Source organism: Gymnodraco acuticeps, unplaced genomic scaffold (genome assembly GCF_902827175.1).
Source record: "Gymnodraco acuticeps unplaced genomic scaffold, fGymAcu1.1, whole genome shotgun sequence".
Lineage (NCBI taxonomy): Eukaryota > Metazoa > Chordata > Actinopteri > Perciformes > Bathydraconidae > Gymnodraco > Gymnodraco acuticeps.
Genome location: NW_022992059.1, coordinates 1,909,162 through 1,930,594, shown reverse-complemented (window position 1 = coordinate 1,930,594; position 21,433 = coordinate 1,909,162). Strand labels below are relative to the sequence as shown.

Sequence of the window (21,433 nt, the reverse complement as noted above, 5' to 3'; positions counted from 1 at the left end):
AAACCACAGCACTGAGACTGCTCTTGTAAAGGTCTTTAATGACATCCACTTAAACACAGACAGTGGCAGAACTTCAGTGTTAGTATTATTAGATCTCAGTGCTGCGTTTGACACTGTTGACCACAGCATATTACTAGACCGACTGGAAAACTGGGTGGGACTTTCGGAAACAGTTCTAAATTGGTTTGAATCCTACTTAAAGGACAGAAACAACTTTGTTTCTATAGGTAAATACACATCTGAGTTGACAAATATGACATGTGGGGTACCTCAAGGGTCCATCTTGGGGCCTCTTCTCTTTAACATATACATGCTACCACTGGCTCAGATAATGAAAAACAACAAAATAAGTTACCATAGCTATGCAGATGACACACAAATTTACGTAACAATTTCACCAGGAGACTATGCTCCAATTCAAACACTGAGTAAGTGCATTGAACAAATCAATGACTGGATGTGTCAGAACTTTCTCCAATTAAACAAAGATAAAACTGAGGTAATGGTTTTTGGAGCCAAGTCAGAACGTATAAAAGTTAGCGCTGAGCTTCAGTGTGCAATGTTCAAAACAACAGATAAAGCCAGAAATCTAGGTGTAGTCATGGACTCTGACCTGAGTTTCAACAGTCACATTAAAACAGTTACTAAATCAGCCTACTATCACCTAAAGAACATATCTAGGATTAAAAGACTAATGTCACAGCAGGATTTGGAAAAACTTGTCCATGCTTTTATCTTCAGTAGACTCGACTACTGCAATGGTGTCTTCACAGGTCTCACTAAAAAATCTATTAGGAAGCTGCAGCTGATTCAGAACGCCGCTGCTCGAGTCCTCACTAACACTAAGAAAGTGGATCACATCACTCCTGTTCTGAAGTCTTTACACTGGCTTCCTGTGTGTCAAAGAATAGATTTCAAAATACTGCTGCTGGTTTATAAAGCACTGAATGGTTTAGGCCCAAAATACATTTCTGACCTCCTGCTAAATTATGAACCATCCAGATCTCTCAGGTCTTCAGGGACTGGTCAGCTTTCTGTCCCCAGAGTCAGAACTAAACATGGAGAAGCAGCGTTCAGTTATTATGCTCCAAATATCTGGAACAAACTCCCAGAAACCTGCAGGACCGCTGCAACTCTGACTACTTTTAAATCCAGGCTGAAGACTTTTCTTTTTGTCGCTGCTTTTAATTGAACTATTCATATCTTAAACTGCACTGTAACTTTTATCCATGTATTTTTTCTTTTAATGTTTATTTTATTAGCTTTTCTTTTTAATGACTGATTTTAAATGCCATTTTCTTAATGTCTTTCATTTTTTGTAAAGCACTTTGAATTGCCTTGTGTTGAAAAGTGCTATATAAATAAACTTGCCTTGCCTTGCCTTGCCTTGCCTTGCCTTGCCTTGCCTTGCCTTGCCTTGCCTTGCCTTGCCTTGCCTTCTTGCCTTGCCTTGCCTTGCCTTGCCTTGCCTTGCCTTGCCTTGCCTTGCCTTGCCTTGCCTTGCCTTGCCTTGCCTTGCCTTGCCTTGCCTTGCCTTGCCTTGCCTTGCCTTGCCTTGCCTTGCCTTGCCTTGCCTTGCCTTGCCTTGCCTTGCCTTCCTTGCCTTGCCTTGCCTTGCCTTGCCTTGCCTTGCCTTGCCTTGCCTTGCCTTGCCTTGCCTTGCCTTGCCTTGCCTTGCCTTGCCTTGCCTTGCCTTGCCTTGCCTTGCCTTGCCTTGCCTTGCCTTGCCTTGCCTTGCCTTGCCTTGCCTTGCCTTGCCTTGCCTTGCCCTTGCTTGCCTTGCCTTGCCTTGCCTTGCCTTGCCTTGCCTTGCCTTGCCTTGCCTTGCCTTGCCTTGCCTTGCCTTGCCTTGCCTTGCCTTGCCCTTGCCTTGCCTTGCCTTGCCTTGCCTTGCTTGCCTTGCCTTGCCTTGCCTGCCTTGCCTTGCCTTGCCTTTGCCTTGCCTGCCTTGCCTTGCCTTGCCTTGGCCCTTGCCTTGCCTTGCCTGTGCCTTGCCTTGCCTTGCCTTGCCTTGCCTTGCCTTGCCTTGCCTTGCCTTGCCTTGCCTTGCCTTGCCTTGCCTTGCCTTGCCTTGCCTTGCCTTGCCTTGCCAACAGGACTCCATAACAAGGGTTTGGGTTTGGCTGTGACACCATATCGCTGTCTGAAACATTGCTCTTTGTACATGTTGTTGAAATGCATCCTCTCTTGGCGGCAGATTTTCCGAGGCTGCATCTGTTGTTGATGCAATTATGAACCTCAGTTCATCCAAGTTTGTGCACATCAGTCCAATTTTCTTTTTTCCATATAGCAGAAGCGCAAATTCTCTTGCGACTGGCAAAGACTCTTCCAAGCTGGCAGAGAGTCCAAAATGGGCCAGATCTTTGAGCTCGCTGAGATGGGTCTTGAGTTTGGTGAATGCTGTTGTCTTTCCTATTCTGTACAAACTACTTGTTGTGCCACAGCCAGTGAGTGCACGACATGCTGGTAGACAGTTAGACTTGTGGTTGCCGCCCAGCTTCAGGACCATCTCCAACTAAACGGCCTCTTTGAGAAATTCCAGTCCGGTTTCCGTTCCGCCCACAGCACTGAAACAGCTCAGGTCAGGGTCACAAACGACCTGCTGATGCTGATTGTCTTTCCTATTCTGTACTACTTGTTGTGCCACAGCCAGTGAGTGCACGACATGCTGGTAGACAGTTAGACATGTATTTTACAATGTTCTCACATATGGTGTTGATGGGGACATATCTCTCTCTCATTCCATGGCCTGCATGCATGTACACTAGAGGTTAACCAAACATGTATTTGCTTGCATAATATATGAGCAGTACTTCCACACCTGTGTCATCAGACCTCACAATGATGCGGGAATATGACTCTGCAAGATGTATGGCATGGAGCACCATCCTTGTGACTGTCTCCTCCTGATCACTGTACAGTGATGTCAAACTGCTGACTCCTGCTGTGCAGATGCTTTTCACCTCCTCCCCTTCGTCAAATCCTGAGTGTAGTCTCTGTGGGGCAGCAGTGACAATGTAGTTGCTCACAAACATGCAGAGTGCAGTCTTGTTTCCACTACTCCTCAAGTACTTCCTGTAGTTTGGGACATTTGTTTTGCTTTAGGTTATAACACTTGTGTTATTCTTCAGAGATGGGTCCTCATTACAGATCTGCACTTTTGCCTAAACGTTTATTTTTAGGCCTTTCTTAAAGGCGTCAGTGGTCTGTGGAGTCCTCAGGTGGTCTGGGAGGGAATTCCACAGGTGAGGAGCAGCTGCACAGAAAGCCCGATCCCCCATTGTGCGGAGTTTGGTCCTGGGGGGACGAAGCAAATGGTTTGTTGTGGAACGGAGGTTGCGTGTGGAGGTTTGTGATGTGAGAAGTTATTTTAGGTATGAAGGAGCGTTCCCGTGGATGCATTGATGGGTCAGTAAAAAGATTGATTATTGTATTATTGCCAACAATTAAATCAACATAATAATAATAATAAGGACTGCTGTTAACAATGGTTATATGATTTTGGGGAGGCCAGGACTGTATGATAATATGTTCTATATTATTTGTAGTTCTTTTGTCCAGCTTCAATTTGATTCATAACTCGATTATGTGCTTTTTATAGTTTTTTTCATTTGTTTCATTTGATTTTACAACATATAGAATATAGTCTAAACCCCATAAATGAATCTGGAAAAGCTGCAGATAGAGCCATAAGAAAGGAATGCAAATGATTTAATGTGTAATGTTTTTATAGGCAACAATTTAAGCTTTGTTAGTTCCAGGTTTAATATGTACAATACGTTCATTTCAATACGTTTTGCAATAAACATTGAAGCAGTCCGGCCCTCGACTAGTACCCATTTTTTTTATTTTGGCACACTGTGTATTTGAGTTAAGAATATAGTCTAAACCGTTTGGGTATGCACTTTTTTTATAAGAATATTGTTCATATGTATGTTCATTGTATCTAGATTCTGTGATTTGTATACAAAATAAACACAATTCAAGTCTGATCCAGTGATTTTATTTTAAAAAAAAGAGGCATGATACAAAATAGATCAGGTTTAACTGCAGTAATATTAGTGGTCCCCCATGTTGAAATAGTCCATCAATGCGGATCTAACATCAGCTCCTTCTTGTCTTCTTGTCTATCTGTTAAGGGGTGTAAAGGGGGTTGGTCGTACACAAGTTCATGGCAATCGTCAGTGAAGTTGTCGCTATGTTCCTCACATATGTTGTGTAGTACACAGCAAGTCACTGTCATTATTTTGGTGAGCTCCAGCTCGCAGTCGTTCCTTTTTAGGAGGCACCTTCATCTTCCTTTTAGCCTTCCAAACGCCATCTCAACAACCGACCGTGCACTGCTCAGCCTGTAATTGTAGGTGTGCTGTTCATTGGTCAGTCTCCCTGTGTCCGAAAATGGTTTCATTAGCCATCTTTGCATTGGATAGGCTGGGTCACCAATCAGGTAATGTCCCACATCACAGCCAGAGATGGTCATTTTGTTTTGGCCTAGCAACACTCCATCACTGATAGCCACCCAAAGATTGGATTGTTTTAGCACTCTAGCATCATGTACACTACCTGCGTCGCCAACACACACATCCCAGAACATCCCCCTGCCATCAACAACAGCCTGTAGAACAACAGAATGCCATCATTTTATGTTATAAAAGTCCTTGGGATAATCTCGGGGTGCTAAAATAGGGATGTGGCTTCCATCTATTGCACCAACACACTGTGGTGCTCTCCAACGTCTGTTGAAAAAAGTGGCCATTTCCACCAACTTCTCCACATCAGGAAATGTGATATGTAGTGGAAGCAGCACTTCCATGGTTGCCCTGCAGAAATCCTGAACACAGAGGCAAACGGCCCTTAGGCCTACCCCGAAAAGGGGTAGGCCGATGATGGTCCTGTATTCACCTCCAGTGGCCAGCTTCCAGAGGGCAATTCCAACCCGTTTTTTATTGGGTATACACAGACGGTAATTTGTGTCTCTTCTCCCCATAACGCCGCTGACCTGGTTGCAGATGTAGTCAAAGGACTGCCTGGCCTGGATTGCAGAGGGGAGAAGTCTGGAACAATGGTGTTCCACCAGTCGGAAGATCTGGGCTGTGTCCAAATAACACGCGACCTCCGCCTTTCCGCCAGCTTCAACATGATCTGTGGAAATAACATTGAGAATTAGTTTTAATGTTATACCATAGTAATTAATTTAGCAAAGCTGGGTATTTTGAGCTTGGCGCATGCAGAGGCTAACAACAGCTAGCTCTAACATCGAATAGGACGTATATTTACCTTCTTTCTCCTACGGAATCGGAATCGTCGTTGAAGTTGATGATTACGATTGTAAAGCAGTTTTGAATGTAGCATGTAACGACTGTAAAGTTGGTAGTAAAGTCGTCCCATTACTTCCATTCAACACAATCTGCCATTGTTGTTGTTGTTGTCGCTGTGAGGGGTTTCCGCGCGGTTTAGCTTTATGAAGCAGGAACGCAAACGGTTACGTCATGACGCAAACGATGACGCAATGACGCAGCACCAGTCGGACACTGGACGGTGTGAAAAGAGCTGGAGCTAAACCGAAGAACCGGTTCTGAACCTGAAAAGCTCTAGCACGGAGCTTGAACCGGAGTTGTGTTGGTGTGAATGAACGCTCGCTCGCTCACTCGTGCGCTCACTCGTGCGCTCGTGCCACACACACAGAGCCGAGCTTGAATGAAACACCCAGAAGTAGGCTACTTGTACTGTACTGTAGCATATCATTTTCGAATCAATCATTTTTCAAATTATGAATTTCACATTAAAAAAAAAAACCATACATTTCTTGGGGTTGCTTAGCCGTTGCTAGGCCCATTGTTGGTGCTGCTGTAGCAACTGCAATCTACCGCCTGGCGCCGCCCCTAGATAGATAGATAGATAGATAGATAGATAGATAGATAGACAGATAGATAGATAGACAGACAGATAGATAGATAGACAGATAGACAGATAGATAGATAGACAGATAGATAGATAGATAGATAGATAGATAGATAGATAGATAGATAGATAGATAGATAGATAGATAGATAGATAGATAGATAGATAGATAGATAGATAGATAGATATACAGACAGATAGATAGACAGACAGATAGATAGACAGACAGATAGATAGATAGATAGATAGATAGATAGATAGATAGATAGATAGATAGACAGATAGATAGATAGACAGACAGACAGATAGATAGACAGACAGATAGATAGACAGACAGACAGACAGATAGATAGATAGATAGATAGATAGATAGATAGATAGATAGATAGATAGATAGATAGATAGATAGATAGATAGATAGATAGATAGATAGATAGATAGACAGACAGACAGACAGACAGATAGATAGACAGACAGACAGACAGACAGATAGATAGATAGATAGATAGATAGATAGACAGACAGAGACAGACGGACGGACGGATAGATAGACAGACAGAGACAGACAGACAGACAGAGAGACAGACAGATGGATAGATAGATAGACCGATGGATAGATAGATAGATCGATAGACAGATGGATAGATGGATAGATAGATAGATCGATAGATAGATACTTCATTCATCCCAAATTGTGAAATGTGTGGAAACAAGTATAAACATAATAGCATTAAATACAAATAAAAGCAATAGACAGGAATATATGCATATACCGTAGAAAGGACACAACGATGAATATTATAAAATGTAATGTAGCCTTACTATGAAGGCTAACCTAAATATGGTGCTTTTCTACAGATGACCTCACCACTGCACTGGTAAGGTAAAACTAGGCCAATTAATAAGATGTGAAGTGCTTTGTAACTTTGACCCACTTGACTGAATACACAAAAAACAATGAAGAAAGAGTTATCTCTGGGCTGCTTCGCTGCCAGCTGCTCCCCCGGGACCCGAAAGTGGCGTATAGCCACTACTTCAACATCAATGCAAACGAATGTGCTCGATATATGCTGTATTGAACCAATCAACTAACACAAACTAACTGTATCACAATATCATGATGATGATGGTGATAAAGAATGCATCTAACGTTCCGCTGTTCATTATAATAAAAACATATCATGCTATTACTTTGAAAACCATGCGGGAATGTCGTCATCAGCAGGCCATCACGTGTTTTCCGAAGATAACCGAGTGACACGAGTACATTTGAGCCGAGACCGGCGGAAAGTTTGTCTCAAAACTCTGTGTGTGTAAAAAGACGATCCACAAGCAGAGATTTGAGATCCACAAGCGCATTTTTGGTCGACAAATACAAAATGGATTCACAAATGCCTGATCGAAAGTTGTAAATGTTAAAGAGATATTCAAAGATCTTTTTTTTATTTGTAAAAATATTTAGCCTATTTGTAGATCCGTTTTACATTTGCAAATATATGTGTGAGTTTGCAAATCTTTTAAATGCATCTGTGGATGCTGTCTTACATTTACAAATCACATATTTACACACAAATTATTTGTATGTTCACACAAATAATTATGAGACATATCTAAGCCCATACTATAGCCACAGTTCACCAAGGCTTATGGTGTTGTATGCCCATGTTCATTTCTCGTGTGTGTGTTCCCACAGTTGACAGGTTAAGTGAGCTCCTCCTTGGTTCCAGTGTTGACATCCCTCTACCCGGCCATCACAGCCACATGGAGGGGGGGGACACCAGTGAGTCAGACAATCATTCATCATTATTCATCACAAGTATAAGAATTAACCGCCACCTATAAATAACTTACAAGCGGGGATAATATACAGGGATTCAGCCGAGTCCTGATCACCCTGTCGGGGTTCCTGTCACTATAATGACCAGCTCGCTGTACCTTATCCCGCTTATAACGCGACTACTTACTACACAAGTAGGGGTATAACGGTTCACAGAAGTCACGGTTCGGTTCATACCTCGGTTTGGGGGTCACGGTTCGGTACGGGTTCGGTACAACAAGGAAAAGCTAAAAAAAATCCCAAATGCATAATTGTTTTTGCTGTTATTTATTTTTAACAGTAGTGCAAGTTTTGGTATGAGAATAAGGAACTCTAACATTTGGAATCATTAACTGTATTACACAGTTAAAAACAAACCACAAACAGTAACACTCAGATGGCCATATTATTTATATTGGCTGATGTCAAACAAAAAGGTTAAATAAGCTGTACAACTAAAAAGAATGTCTTGAACATATTAAAATAAATAATAAGAAAATAAAATCTGTACCTTTAGGAGCAATGGGCCATTATGCCTAAATAAAGGTACTCAAGCTTTACTCTATTTTCAAGTTGTTCTTCAGAAAGATGAGTTTGTCTACGTTGTCAGTAGTGAGGGCAGATCTGTTGGCGGTAACTATGTCACCTGCCGTCGTGAAAACCCTCTTGCTGGGGACTGAGACTGACTCGGATGTGAATGAGCATGTTTGACGTGTTACCACTAGCATACCGCACCGCTGTCGAACAACGCCGACACACCGTCCTCGTCCGATCCACAACTCGCACCCCATCATTGTTGTAGTCCACAGGGAACCCGAAATGTTCCCACACACCTGATTTAAAAGAAGCAGGTGGGTCTTCTAGCTCCTGTGTGTTGTGTGAACTCGCCATATTAGCTACTAAATGTTCTTCTTTATATTGTGTTCGTTTTGTTGTGTTTTGTTCTTGTTCTTCATTTGTTATTTACGGGCGGCTGGCTTTTAGGCGCAATAAAACCCCATGATTATATATAGTGTAATACTGCCCTGAGTGACAGACTTTTTTCCCACTCGTAAAAAAAGTCGTATTCGCCGTGTGACTGCATGTGCCGAACCGTGACGTCCGAACCGTGACGTCCGAACCGCGACGGTACGGGACGAATACGGATACCGTTACACCCCTATACACAAGTCAATAAATCAACACCAATTATTGATTTAAACACGATTTTCGCAGAGCCCATACCATGTTCAATTTAGTGTTTACTTCCTGTCAGAAAATGACACTTTTAAGAAGGTAGCTAACACTGCTGTACTCGTTGATCAGGTGCTCAGGATCTGTTGGTCAATGGAGACCATGATGGCTTCACAGCAAAGGTGAGTTGTGGGCCAAGATTGAGGTAAAGTTTGGTGTGTGTGTGTGTGTGTGTTTAATACATCATTAATGAATATACTGCTTGTTTTTACAGAAGATCTACCAGAGGCTGGTGAATCTGAGTGTTTATCTCCATGCAGTCCAGGTGAGTGTTTCTGTGCAGCTCTACCATGAGTCACATGCACCAGGACTTTATATAGCTCACTATAGACGGAGCTACAGGCACAGCCAGTAGCGTAGGCAGACATGTACTTTAGGGTGGGCCTGTAAAAAATAGGGTGGGCCAGATTTCAGAACAACAATCCCCGCCGGTACCGGTGGCAGATTACTTTTAGAATACTTTCTTTTTCCATAACAGATGGGTATGTTTTGCTTAACAGGAGACACGTATTTTACTGTTTTAATGACTTATCAAGAGCACAAACACAACATCTTGGTGTCATTCTGGACAGCTCTCTCATCTGCACCACACATAAAAAACATCACCCGGACTGCATTCTTTGTACTGTCTTAAAACCTTTCCTTAGAATATGTTATGAATTGTAAGGTGTCCTTGGGTGCTTTGAAAGGCGCCCCTAAATAGAATGAATTATCATTATTATTTATTATTATTATCTGAAACGATGTAATAACTTTTAAAACTGTTTCAGTCACTTGCCCCATGCATTCAGCAGCAGCAGGCCATTCACTTTGATTTGATCCCGTTATAAATGTCATCATCTCGACAATAAAGAAATGCTACATAAACGTTATCTTGCACATTTTATCTAACCATCTCCGTTTCTAACTTTCAATATATTTAAAAAGAGATCTCTCTCTCATCTGCGTGCGGGGGCGGGGCCTCACAGACACGCTGCATCTCTCTCTCTCACATACATGCTGCAGCGCTGTGCAGTGTGCACACAGTTCTGCCGGTAATGAATATTACATTTTGTGAGGAAACTTTTCCACCAATAATTCCAATAAGTATTCCAAAATGTATTCACTTCAGGTTTACGAAAGTAACTGTAATCAGATTACTCGTTTTTCAAATGTAACGCCAGCTGAATACACTTGATTTTTGTATTCTGATTACGTAACGCCGTTACATGTACTCCGTTACAACCCAACCCTGTGTATATCTCTCCGGACTGTCCACCAGCAGATGAAAAACACCCACCTCTCCGCCTCTTCCAAGGGACGAGGGAACCGTGCGGAGGGGTTTCCGTTAACATTTATTTTCTTCTGACAGCCCAGCAGCAGGAGAGGTGGGGAGAGGGAGAGGTGGGGAGAGGGAGGCGTGGGGAGAGGGAGAGGTGGGGAGAGGGAGGCGTGGGGAGAGGGAGACGTGGGGAGAGGGAGGCGGGGCTATTTCATCGTTATCAGAAAATGATCGTATAGATCGCTGCTAGATGAGGGCAGTGGGGGCTCTTCTTGGAGTCTGCCTTTTTTTTTTTTTTTTAAACCAAAGTTCATTAGTGAACTTTGAGCCATCATTTATTTTGCAAGCAGCTCTCTGCCTCTCTCACGTTATTATGGCGCGCGCCGGAACCAACAATCAGTTTTACCGTAAATGAGTTCGGTTCAGAGGACAAAGCACATACAACATTAATTAAACTCGATATTTGTTCACTTGAATTTCACTTTGAATGCTTGGATATTCTCAATGGGTGAATACTTTTTTTTATAATAATAATAAAATAATTAAAATAATAAAAACATTTTTTTTTTTTAAATGACACCGAAGCTTTCTCAGGGTGGGCCAATGAGTAAACTGGGTGGGCCTGGGCACGTTTAGGAGACTGTGATTGGTTGGTTGTAAGAGAGACGAGGCGCGTCACGTGTTAATGTATCATTGGAGCTCCAGTTGACTGCCTGAACTAGCTCGCAGGCTGCAACCCATTTGTGTACAGTCTTTTGTTAATATGATGAAGCACAGAGTGTCAAAGAAGTACACTATTTTCCTAACAGCTTTCACTTATTTTTAAAGCGTGTGTCTGTGGATGGTAATGAAGGAACATGTGCACTAGTGTGGCTCAAATTGGAGGTCCACTGCACAGAGGAAGAAGATCATCCGTCTGTGATACAAAACGTGTTAGCAGATATTCACTCTAGGTGCTCATGGCCTTTAAACATTGGGTGAGTTCATTCTTATTGATTGATTGATTGATTGATGGATGGATGGATGGATGGATGGATGGATGGATGGATGGATGGATGGATGGATGGATGGATGGATGGATGGATGGATGGATGGATGGATGGATGGATGGATGGATAGATGGATAGATGGATAGATGGATAGATAGATAGATAGATAGATAGATAGATAGATAGATAGATAGATAGATAGATAGATAGATAGATAGATAGATAGATAGATAGATAGATAGATAGATAGATAGATAGATAGATAGATAGATAGATAGACTAGGTTCCAGTCCTGCATTCTAACTCCTGGAGGGGTCTTTCTGCAGGACTGCAGCAGATTAGGCTGAGTGTGTTTGTTTAAATGGGCATTTCTGGTTGAACCGGGTTAAGGTGTGAGTTAAACTGTCAGGCCATCACACCAGGTGCATTGTCTGACAGGGGGTGTGGGAAACCCATCTAGTCTGGTATCCTGATGAAACAGCATTTGATTGAATGGGAACCCGGGAACCCGGCAGCAGTTTCAGATAAATTATATGTAATCAGTGACCCTAAAATATAAATATATATAAAAGTAATATAAACATAATGTACCTTAATATCAAATGCAATACAACAAATACCAGAGAAGATAAATATCAATACAATGTTTTTACTAACAGAACAATGTGACCTTAGAAAAGAAGAAACCAAGTATTTAGTATCACAAATGTGTCATATAAAAGTATAGGCTATACAGGCTACATAATAATTGTGTGTAATATATGAATTCAAAGCAAACACAGTATTTGTGTTCAATAAATCGGGTGTTAACCTACTGCATTTAACAAAGAAAGAAAGTAGCCTAAATGAAAACCAAAGCATAACATTTGTCTACCTACAATATATTGATCTTTATTTAAAATCCATTATACTGCAACTCATTTTGTAAAAATATACCAGTAAACTGATTACGTCTTTTTTACAATGCAACTGTAAGGAGTTATCTTTTTGGTATCCTGATTACATGATCCTGTTACATGTAATCTGTTACTCTCCAAGCCTCTCAATAATGGTGTGTCCTTCTGGGGACTGACCGTAACTCTCCAGCAACAGAGGTGGGAGAAGTACTCAGATCTTGTACTTCAGAAAAAGTAGAAGAAGAAGAAGATGGACCTTTATTAATCCCCAGAAGTATCAGAGTGTAGGAATACTCTGTCACAGTAAAAGTCCTGCATTCAAAATGTTCCTCAAGTAAAAGTAGAAAAGTATTCTCATCAAAATATAGTGAAAGTATCGACAGTAAAAGTAGTGATTGTGCAGATTGGTCCATTTCGGAATAATATATATGATATGTTTTATAATGATTGATCATGAAAGTGTTCTCAAAGCTGGTAAAGGTGCAGCTAGTTTGAATGACTTTGTATACTGCAGGGTAGCTTGTGGATTTACTCCAGGTGGAACTAAAGTCTGATTTAACACTTGATTAGATTTCACATCATTCATCCACATCTGTAAAGTAACTAAAGGGATTAAATACATGTAGTGGAGGAAAAGTACACACTTTACCTCTGAATTGGGGTAGAAGTAGCATCAAATGGAAGTACTACAGTAAAGTACAAGTATATAATAATGTTACAGTACAATACTTGAGTAAATGTACTTACACTGAACAAAAATATAAATGCAACACTTTTGTTTTTGCTCCCATTTTTCATGAGATGAACTCAAAGATCTAAAACATTTTCTATATACACAAAATAACCATTTCTCTCAAATATTGTTCACAAATCTGAAAAAAATCTGTGATAGTGAGCACTTCTCCTTTGCCGAGATAATCCATCCCACCTCACAGGTGTGGCATATCAAGATGCTGATTAGACAGCATAATTATTGCCTTAGGCTGGCCACAATAAAAGGCCACTCTGAAACGTGCAGTTTTGCTTTATTGGGGGGGTCCGAAAACCAGTCAGTATCTGGTGTGACCACCATTTGCCTCACGCAGTGCAACACATCTCCTTCGCATAGAGTTGATCAGGTTGTTGATTGTGGCCTGTGGAATGTTGGTCCACTCCTCTTCAATGGCTGAGCCAAGTTGCTGGATATTGGCAGGAACTGGAACACGCTGTCGTATACGCCGATCCAGAGCATCCCAAACATGCTCAATGGGTGACATGTCCGGTGAGTATGCTGGCCATGCAAGAACTGGGATGTTTTCAGCCTCCAGGAATTGTGTACAGATCCTTGCAACATGGGGCCGTGCATTATCATGCTGCAACATGAGGTGATGGTCGTGGATGAATGGCACAACAATGGGCCTCAGGATCTCGTCACGGTATCTCTGTGCATTCACAATGCCATCAATAAAATGCACCTGTGTTTGTCGTCCATAACATACGCCTGCCCATACGCCTGCCCATACCATAACCCCACCACCACCATGGGCCACTCGATTCACAACATTGACATCAGAAAACCGCTCACCCACACGACGCCACACACGCTGTCTGCCATCTGCCCTGAACAGTGAAAACCGGGATTCATCCGTGAAGAGAACACCTCTCCAACGTGCCAGACGCCATCGAATGTGAGCATTTGCCCACTCAAGTCGGTTACGACGACGAACCGGAGTCAGGTCGAGACCCCGATGAGGACGACGAGCATGCAGATGAGCTTCCCTGAGACGGTTTCTGACAGTTTGTGCAGAAATTCTTTGGTTATGCAAACCGTTTGTTGCAGCAGCTGTCCGAGTGGCTGGTCTCAGACGATCTTGGAGGTGAACATGCTGGATGTGGAGGTCCTGGGCTAGTGTGGTTACACGTGGTCTGTGGTTGTGAGGCCGGTTGGATGTACTGCCAAATTCTCTGAAACGCCTTTGGAGACGGCTTATGGTAGAGAAATGAACATTCAATTCACGGGCAACAGCTCTGGTGGACATTCCTGCTGTCAGCATGCCAATTGCACGCTCCCTCAAAACTTGCGACATCTGTGGCATTGTGCTGTGTGACAAAACTGAACATTTCAGAGTGGCCTTTTATTGTGGCCAGCCTAAGGCACACCTGTGCAATAATCATGCTGTCTAATCAGCATCTTGTGAGGTGGGATGGATTATCTCGGCAAAGGAGAAGTGCTCACTATCACAGATTTTTTTCAGATTTGTGAACAATATTTGAGAGAAATGGTTATTTTGTGTATATAGAAAATGTTTTAGATCTTTGAGTTCATCTCATGAAAAATGGGAGCAAAAACAAGTGTTGCATTTATATTTTTGTTCTGTGTAGTTACTTCCCACCTCTGTCCAACAGGCACACTTCTGATCAGCAGGTCCTGTTAAATGTTTGAAACTGGGTTCTCTCTCATGTCCTGCAGGGGGCGGTCATCAAACAGGACTCCATCTTGGAGCAGCTGCTGCAGCCCCAGGAATCCCCCCCCCCAGCAGCAGGTGGGGGGTGGCGCCCCCTCTGGAGGGACGGGGTGACCCGGGAGGCCGGCGCAGGCTCCAGCGTGGGGGAGCTGACCCTCCTGCAGAGGCAGCACAGCCTGCTGCAGGAGGAGCTGCTGAGGCTGCGGGACGCCGAGGGCCGCTTCAAGGAGAGCGAGAAGGCCCGGGCCCGGCTAGAGAGGCAGGTCCGGAACATGAAGGATTCTCAAGTGAGAACTCTTTTATTAAATTACATAAAGTTAGGGGAATCACAAGAGACAGACAAGTCCAAATCAAAGAGCAAATATCAGAATCAGGTACGTTTCACATATAAGTTATTTGCCCAGTAGGATTGGTTTATCACAACCAAATATAAAACTGAAATTAAAGCAAATGCAAGAAACTTGAAAATAATCCACAATCACCAAATAAAATACAAAACAAATATGAACAGTATAGGAGCAAGACAATTATGGGTTTATTATTTGATTATTTAATTATGTCTAAAAAATATAGAATATTGGTAATACTCAATATATAAGGTTGTTAATGTCTTTATTTGTTGAGACTCAGCTGATGGAGGCAGTGATTGTCTCAGCTGTATAAAAGAGTCCTGGGGAACATATCTGTGGTTCTTTGGTTTGAAGCCACATGTTTTTTGTAAAGTACATTTAAGTTTATTTAGTTTTCACTTCACTGTCTACCTGTGTCTGCGTCCTCTGGTAAGACCAATTAATTTGTCTGTAAAAAGAGGAGAAACTTATTTAAAGGAGTTTGAAGGAGAAAATATACAAAAATAAGAGAGGTTTGTGCAGGAAATGACCAGGGAATAAGTCAAAGTTCACAATATGAATTATCAAAAGATATTCCATGAACAAAGAAGCTAATCTACAAGATGTGTGTAGACTAGATAAGGCTATCACAATGATCCATTCACCTGCTTTCCTGCTGCTGTAGCCTGTATCTCTGCAGCCACACAGGGAGCCCCACCCCGGAGCCGAGACCCTCTGGATCAGTCGGGACCCTGCCAGCCAATCAGAGGGCCTGCAGGACGGCAGTGATGTTGAGGTGGACATGACGTCTGACGATGACGATGAGACGGTATCTGAGAGCTCCAAAGGTCAGCTGATGAACCCTTTTGGTATCACCGTGTTCTGTAGGTGGGGGGGGGGGGGGGGGGGACTTAAATGAACATACTGTTAATCAGTAAGTCAGTTACTGTACTCTGAGTACATTGCTACATTTTTAAGTTTAATTATCGAACACCTATGGGCTTCAAATGAAAGAGCATTCCCATAACAACATGAACACAATACACAAACCGGCAATACTGTTTGATATGGATGGAAATGTGTAGCTTGTTCAATAACTTCAATACTTCAATCAATGAGTTAAAAAAACCCGCCTTCTTCTGTTTAGCCCTCAAATAATTACCAGAAAAAAGGCCATACTCACACAATTAAACTAAAATCAAATAGCTTTTGACACCCCAGCAGGTGCATTGTTAGACTACATATATTTACTAATCTGTCATTTTACCAACAGAATACAAATCTCAAGGTAGCCAACAGAAAATATTGAAAGCTAATTGAAACGTGACTTCAGCTGCAGCCCCAACCATGCTATATTAAAACAAGAGACTGCACAGTTACACACAGCAGCTGTTGGCTGGGAGTAACAACAGTTAGTGTGTTTGTTTCCTTATTCAATATAGTATAGATTCAAGCGCTCCATGACAAATGATTTTGCCTTTAAGAAATACTTTGTTAAACATCTCTAACATCTCATGGCTGGAGGGAGCAGATATGTGTTACACTTTGTTAATGCTGAATAAATACTTTGTTAGTGGTGGGAAACCTCGGGCTGAATGTGGTGTGTTCTCTCGTCTTCAGACCTTCAGGACATTCCAGAGGAGATCTGATCCTCCAGAGGAGATCTGGTCCTCCAGAGGAGATCTGATCCTCCAGAGGAGATCTGGTCCTCCAGAGGAGATCTGGTCCTCCACAGAGCTAATGAGCCTTTATAGCTATATTTCATTATGATATTAACTGATTCCAACAATGTGCATGTCTAGATTTTCTGCACTGTTTATTTAGCTGCTTTGCTTTAAGTAGATGGCTTGTGACATTGAGCTGTTTGTTTCAGTATGATTTGGACTGTTGGTGATTTAAGTTCCTCACTTGAACAAAGGAAACATGAACATGAAGATGAGCAAAATCTTACGATTCCACAAAATCTATTAGTACCGATGGTCAGGGTTTCCATTATTTTCATCGTTTAAGCATTGAATCTGCAAATATTGTTATGTTGAGCAGAAAATAGAATATTGTATTTGGGCATCAGGTGGAGACATACACCCCTTCTCAGGTGGAGACAGGCACCCCTTCTCAGGTGGAGACAGGCACCCCTTCTCAGGTGGAGACAGGCACCCCTTCTCAGGTGGAGACATACACCCCTTCTCAGGTGGAGACAGGCACCCCTACTCAGGTGGAGACAGGCACCCCTTCAAATGATCAGTAGTGTTTCTCTGGGAAGGGTTCATGAACTATAATGTGGAACAACATGGATGTGCTGTAGAAGATGTGTTAGAATAGAATTTGAATATTGTTTCCAATATTTGCTTGACACCAAAGAGCAAAAAGCTCCCATAGACCATAGTTCAGGGACATCTCTCTAACATGGAACTTAGCCTTCCTATTGGTACATTTTGTATTGATGTAGAAGTATCCATGATGCACTGAAGACAAGTTTTACGGAGTGGCCTACTTCTATCTACTATAACTGTGTCACAGAGAAACTGGCAACAGATTTAGCAAAATTTTACAACGCGAAAGGTTTGATACATTTATCAAATCAAATGAACCGATACTTTCAAAAGACTCTGTGTGCACAAATGAATATTTACCAAAGACTGATACTTCCAGCTGTGATTGGTTTGTCCTTATCACATCACACTCACGGTGGCCCACAGGTGCAGACACAATACAGCGCGCGCTGCACTTTTAGAAATGATACAGATATAACTACACAAATGTGCCAAAACACATGAAGAAACAGCTGCTTCATAACTGTATCTTTAGTATGTTTAATATGACTAGGTTCACTAGGTTAGCTTGCTTATAGCAGATCAGCAATAATATCTAAATGTTTTCTAAATGCTGCATGTGTTTTAGAGTTGGTGAAGATGTTTCTTCATCTGCATGTGTTTTGGCACATTTGTGTTTTTGCATCATTTCTGAAGCCTAGGGAAGTGTTTTGTATTCTTGCTACACTGACAACAGTTTTTTAGGGCGCCAAACATTCACAATGTGTACAGCCCCCAAATTCACATTAAAATATAACAACACAGGGATTGCTTTGAAGTGTTTCAAGTGACTGACTAAAGGACACTGGCAGGCTAAGTTACAAAATGTAATTCCTGATTTGAACCCAAGTTATAAATCAGTAAAGATTCATAGGTATTTTTATAGTTGAGGTATATACTGTAAGAAGACATCATTGCCTGATACCAGACACAGCGGCATCTCATGTGAAAGTCCCACTTTTTTCGGTGCCATCAGCTCAACCGACTTCCACCCAGCAGCAGCCAGCAGTGCCCCGGACTGAAAGAGTGTGTGTCAGAGCTCATTGATGAGGACATCCTGTGGCTCTCACAAGAAACTCTCCTCTGTTGATTTAGGTCCAGTAAACATTCAGCAACACAAGTATATTATGTTTATATAATGTGTTATAAAGAAGACTACTAGGGCGTTCCAGTAGCAGAAACACATCACAAGGCCTCTGGAGGAACGGAGGGTTCTCTGAAGCAACAGACTCATCAGTTTCAGTTTGGAGTGATAGTTCTTCATGTTTTAAGCTACAGTCTCTCTTTTGTAACAACTGCAATAGAAAAAAGCTGTGAGCTTCATGCTGTTTGCATCCTTCAACATTTTGATATGTCTGGCTGATGTTTTGGTTTGACCAAGAACGACTGACACTTGTCTGGCGGATGAATGTGATGGCGTATTCAGGATATTGCTTTTTATTGTTCTTAAATGTAAATAGAGCTTGATTTTTTTGGCTGTTTTTTGGCTGCAAAATGATTGTGAACTTTGAATACGTATTCTCATATTACAATGCTGTACGTCTACGTTCTGCTGAATCTCAGTGACATCTCTCAGCCAAAGGGACAGGGTTGATTTTCTGATAGCAAATATTGTTAAAAACCAACCTATTAATAGTATTATACTGTATATTAAGCAGAAGCTTTACTCGTCAGTAAACAGTGTAAGGCCTCACATTATAAAAGGGCTGTCCTTACTTTTGCACTCCTGTCTGTCATTCATGTGAATTGTATAACTATATGAAAAATAAAAAAGTCGTATTATCAAAAAAAATTGTGTTACATTTAACAAAACATATTTCCCAGTTGGAGACAAGTGGAAGAAGATTGATGAAAAATGTCAAAGATGTGTTCATTGACTTCATTAAGAAACAGCATTATCTGTTCATACACATCACAGACTTTATTCATTTCAATAATGTTGGTTGAAGGGGAGATATTATGTTCATACTTCTTAAGCTAAATGCTGCAGGTCTTCAAAGTTTTTAAGGCCAAGGACCCCTTAGCTGAGGAGAGATGTGGCAGGGTCCCCTTATTGTGAAAAGGACTTGCATATTAAATGGCGTTAGAATAAAGTTTAGGGTTGTCTCACATTCCATATAAAGCCTTTTTAAATGTATTCAATATTAAGCTATTAAATGATCAATTCATAGCTAACAACTAGTTTGTTGTAATGGATAGAGGGCAGCACAGTGACAGTTTCTTTACTCAGGAGAACCCGCTCAGGTGCGTTACACTTTTTTGGGGGGGTGCAGGGGTAAAGTGCTATTTTTTCTAAGTGGGGGGTGGACCGAACATCCTTAAGGGGGTCGTCACCTCCTCTCGAGGGGTCCGGGGGCATGCTCCCCCGGGCAGATTTTTTTTAAAATATTGAAGTGAAAAGCATCAATCTGGTGCACTTTGAGAGCAACATTAACCCTACCTTAATAATACCTTAAAGCGGACAAAAGGCACTGGAGAACACTTATTCATTAACTTCCTTTAATGAAGCAAACTAATGCCTTAACTCACTCAAATACAGTCCTTTACTTATTTCGGTGAAATGAATGTGCGTAGAGTTTTAAAGGATGCGGATAGTCTCACCTTGATTCTGGCGTAAAGAGTGTAAGAGTCACATTTCTGAATCGGACACTCTGAGTGGATGCAGTCACAGCCAATCGGAGTCTGATTCAGAGGGTTGCCTGTCAGTTCCGTTGCCTGTCAGTTCCGTTGCTATGGTTCCGTTGTTATGTGTACTGAAACGAGAGCCGGTATAATTCCACACGCGAAAACTAAATAAAAATTGGAATACGTCATTTTAGTGTCTTAAAAGTAGTCTGAGGTATGAAGGGTTAACGTTACATCTTAGAATCATTTGTAGTCATGTTCTGTATACATACTAACATATAAGGGTATACTTAGTGTGGTTACTCCATGTTTACTAGCTATAACATTAACGTTACATCACTCTTTTTCACTTCTTACTCAGTCAGCCAGAGTGCAGATATCACCATTAGATTCACAAACCTGAAACATCATCCATTTCTTCACTGCTGGTGATGACATTGTTGTCAGCTGCTGATACTGCTGCTGCTGCAGCTTGTGGCGCCTGCTTCGATGACAATAACGTTCTAATATCCATAACTGTATAGGCTATTACAGTGGTTCTCAAATGGGGGTACGCGGACCCCTAGGGGTACGTTGGAGTACTGCAGGGGGTACGTGAGATTTCCTGTTTTTCAGGTCTCAGGCTCGAAAATGACATTCCCAGAACAAATGACCATATCTTCCCTTCTAAAAGGGTTAAATTAATATTATTTTTTCTCAAAGTAATGATAAACCTGTGAGTTGGATGTAGAAAAGTCAGAATCAATATAGATGTTTTTTATTTTAAAGAAAATTCAGATTGAACATAGTAAAAAACTGTAAATTATAGTGTCCGTCCAAAAATGATTTTGTACTTATAGTGAAAACTACCCTTGGATAGGTAAGGTAGACTAAAAGCTTTAGGAATCCAAAGTACAACATATAATAAGTACCCTGTATCAAGATTGATGCAAAACAAGTGACATGTGACCTTTTTAGAGAGGTTTAGCAAAAAAAACTCCACCTCTGAGGTGATTTGGGTGGAAATGGGGGTTTTACCGTTTCTCTGGAACCCATTGGTCGATTTTGGTGATTGACATCTTTCTGACCGTTAGAGCCAATAGAATCGAAGGGGAATCTCCCCACACACACACATGGTGAAACAAAAAGGTGGGGGCTTCGCGTGCCCAGTTTTGCTACAGAGTGAAGCTGTCTCTAGGTCTGACATCTCAAAACTGAAAAGCAGATTTATTGCTTATGGATTATCAGAAATCATTTCAAAGGGACACAGACACATTGGATTAACCTATGGATTAACTTCAGTAGCGTTTGTATCGTATTAATGCCATTGAAGACCACTTTTGACCAGACTATAACAGAGGTGAGCCATGTTAGCGTTTCTAGCTACCTAGCTCCATATGTTTTGATGTGTGTTCTTGTTATTATCTCCGAGAGTTCGTATAATTGAGTGATAATGAGGGTACCCCTCGATTCTGTGTCACCTCACGATGTGAAACGATGGGTTGGATGTGCAGCAAAGATAAATAATAAGGTTTTGTGAGTGAATTTCGGTGCAGTCATCTGTTAGCATTTTTCGCTCGTTGCTAATTCAGAGGCTCAGCGTTAGCATTGTTGGGTTTTTTTTAATTTATTTTTTGAAATGATCAGT

General features: G+C 41.6%; 1 protein-coding gene across 3 annotated transcripts in view; it reads left to right on the top strand.

The window, feature by feature from the left end:
- Positions 1-18,973, top strand: part of arhgef1a (Rho guanine nucleotide exchange factor (GEF) 1a) — a 118,650-nt gene extending 99,677 nt beyond the window's left edge. For 2 of the 3 annotated variants that reach the window (XM_034202171.1, XM_034202173.1), the window contains exons 17-22: positions 7,595-7,681; positions 9,023-9,072; positions 9,165-9,215; positions 14,546-14,827; positions 15,555-15,717; positions 16,490-18,973. In XM_034202171.1, coding sequence (XP_034058062.1) covers positions 7,595-7,681; positions 9,023-9,072; positions 9,165-9,215; positions 14,546-14,827; positions 15,555-15,717; positions 16,490-16,518 — 662 coding nt within the window. In that variant the 3' untranslated portion in view covers positions 16,519-18,973. The remainder of the gene's footprint in view (positions 1-7,594; positions 7,682-9,022; positions 9,073-9,164; positions 9,216-14,545; positions 14,828-15,554; positions 15,718-16,489) is intronic. The other variant, XM_034202172.1, reaches the window with a different exon arrangement.
- The last annotated feature ends 2,460 nt before the right edge of the window (positions 18,974-21,433 follow it).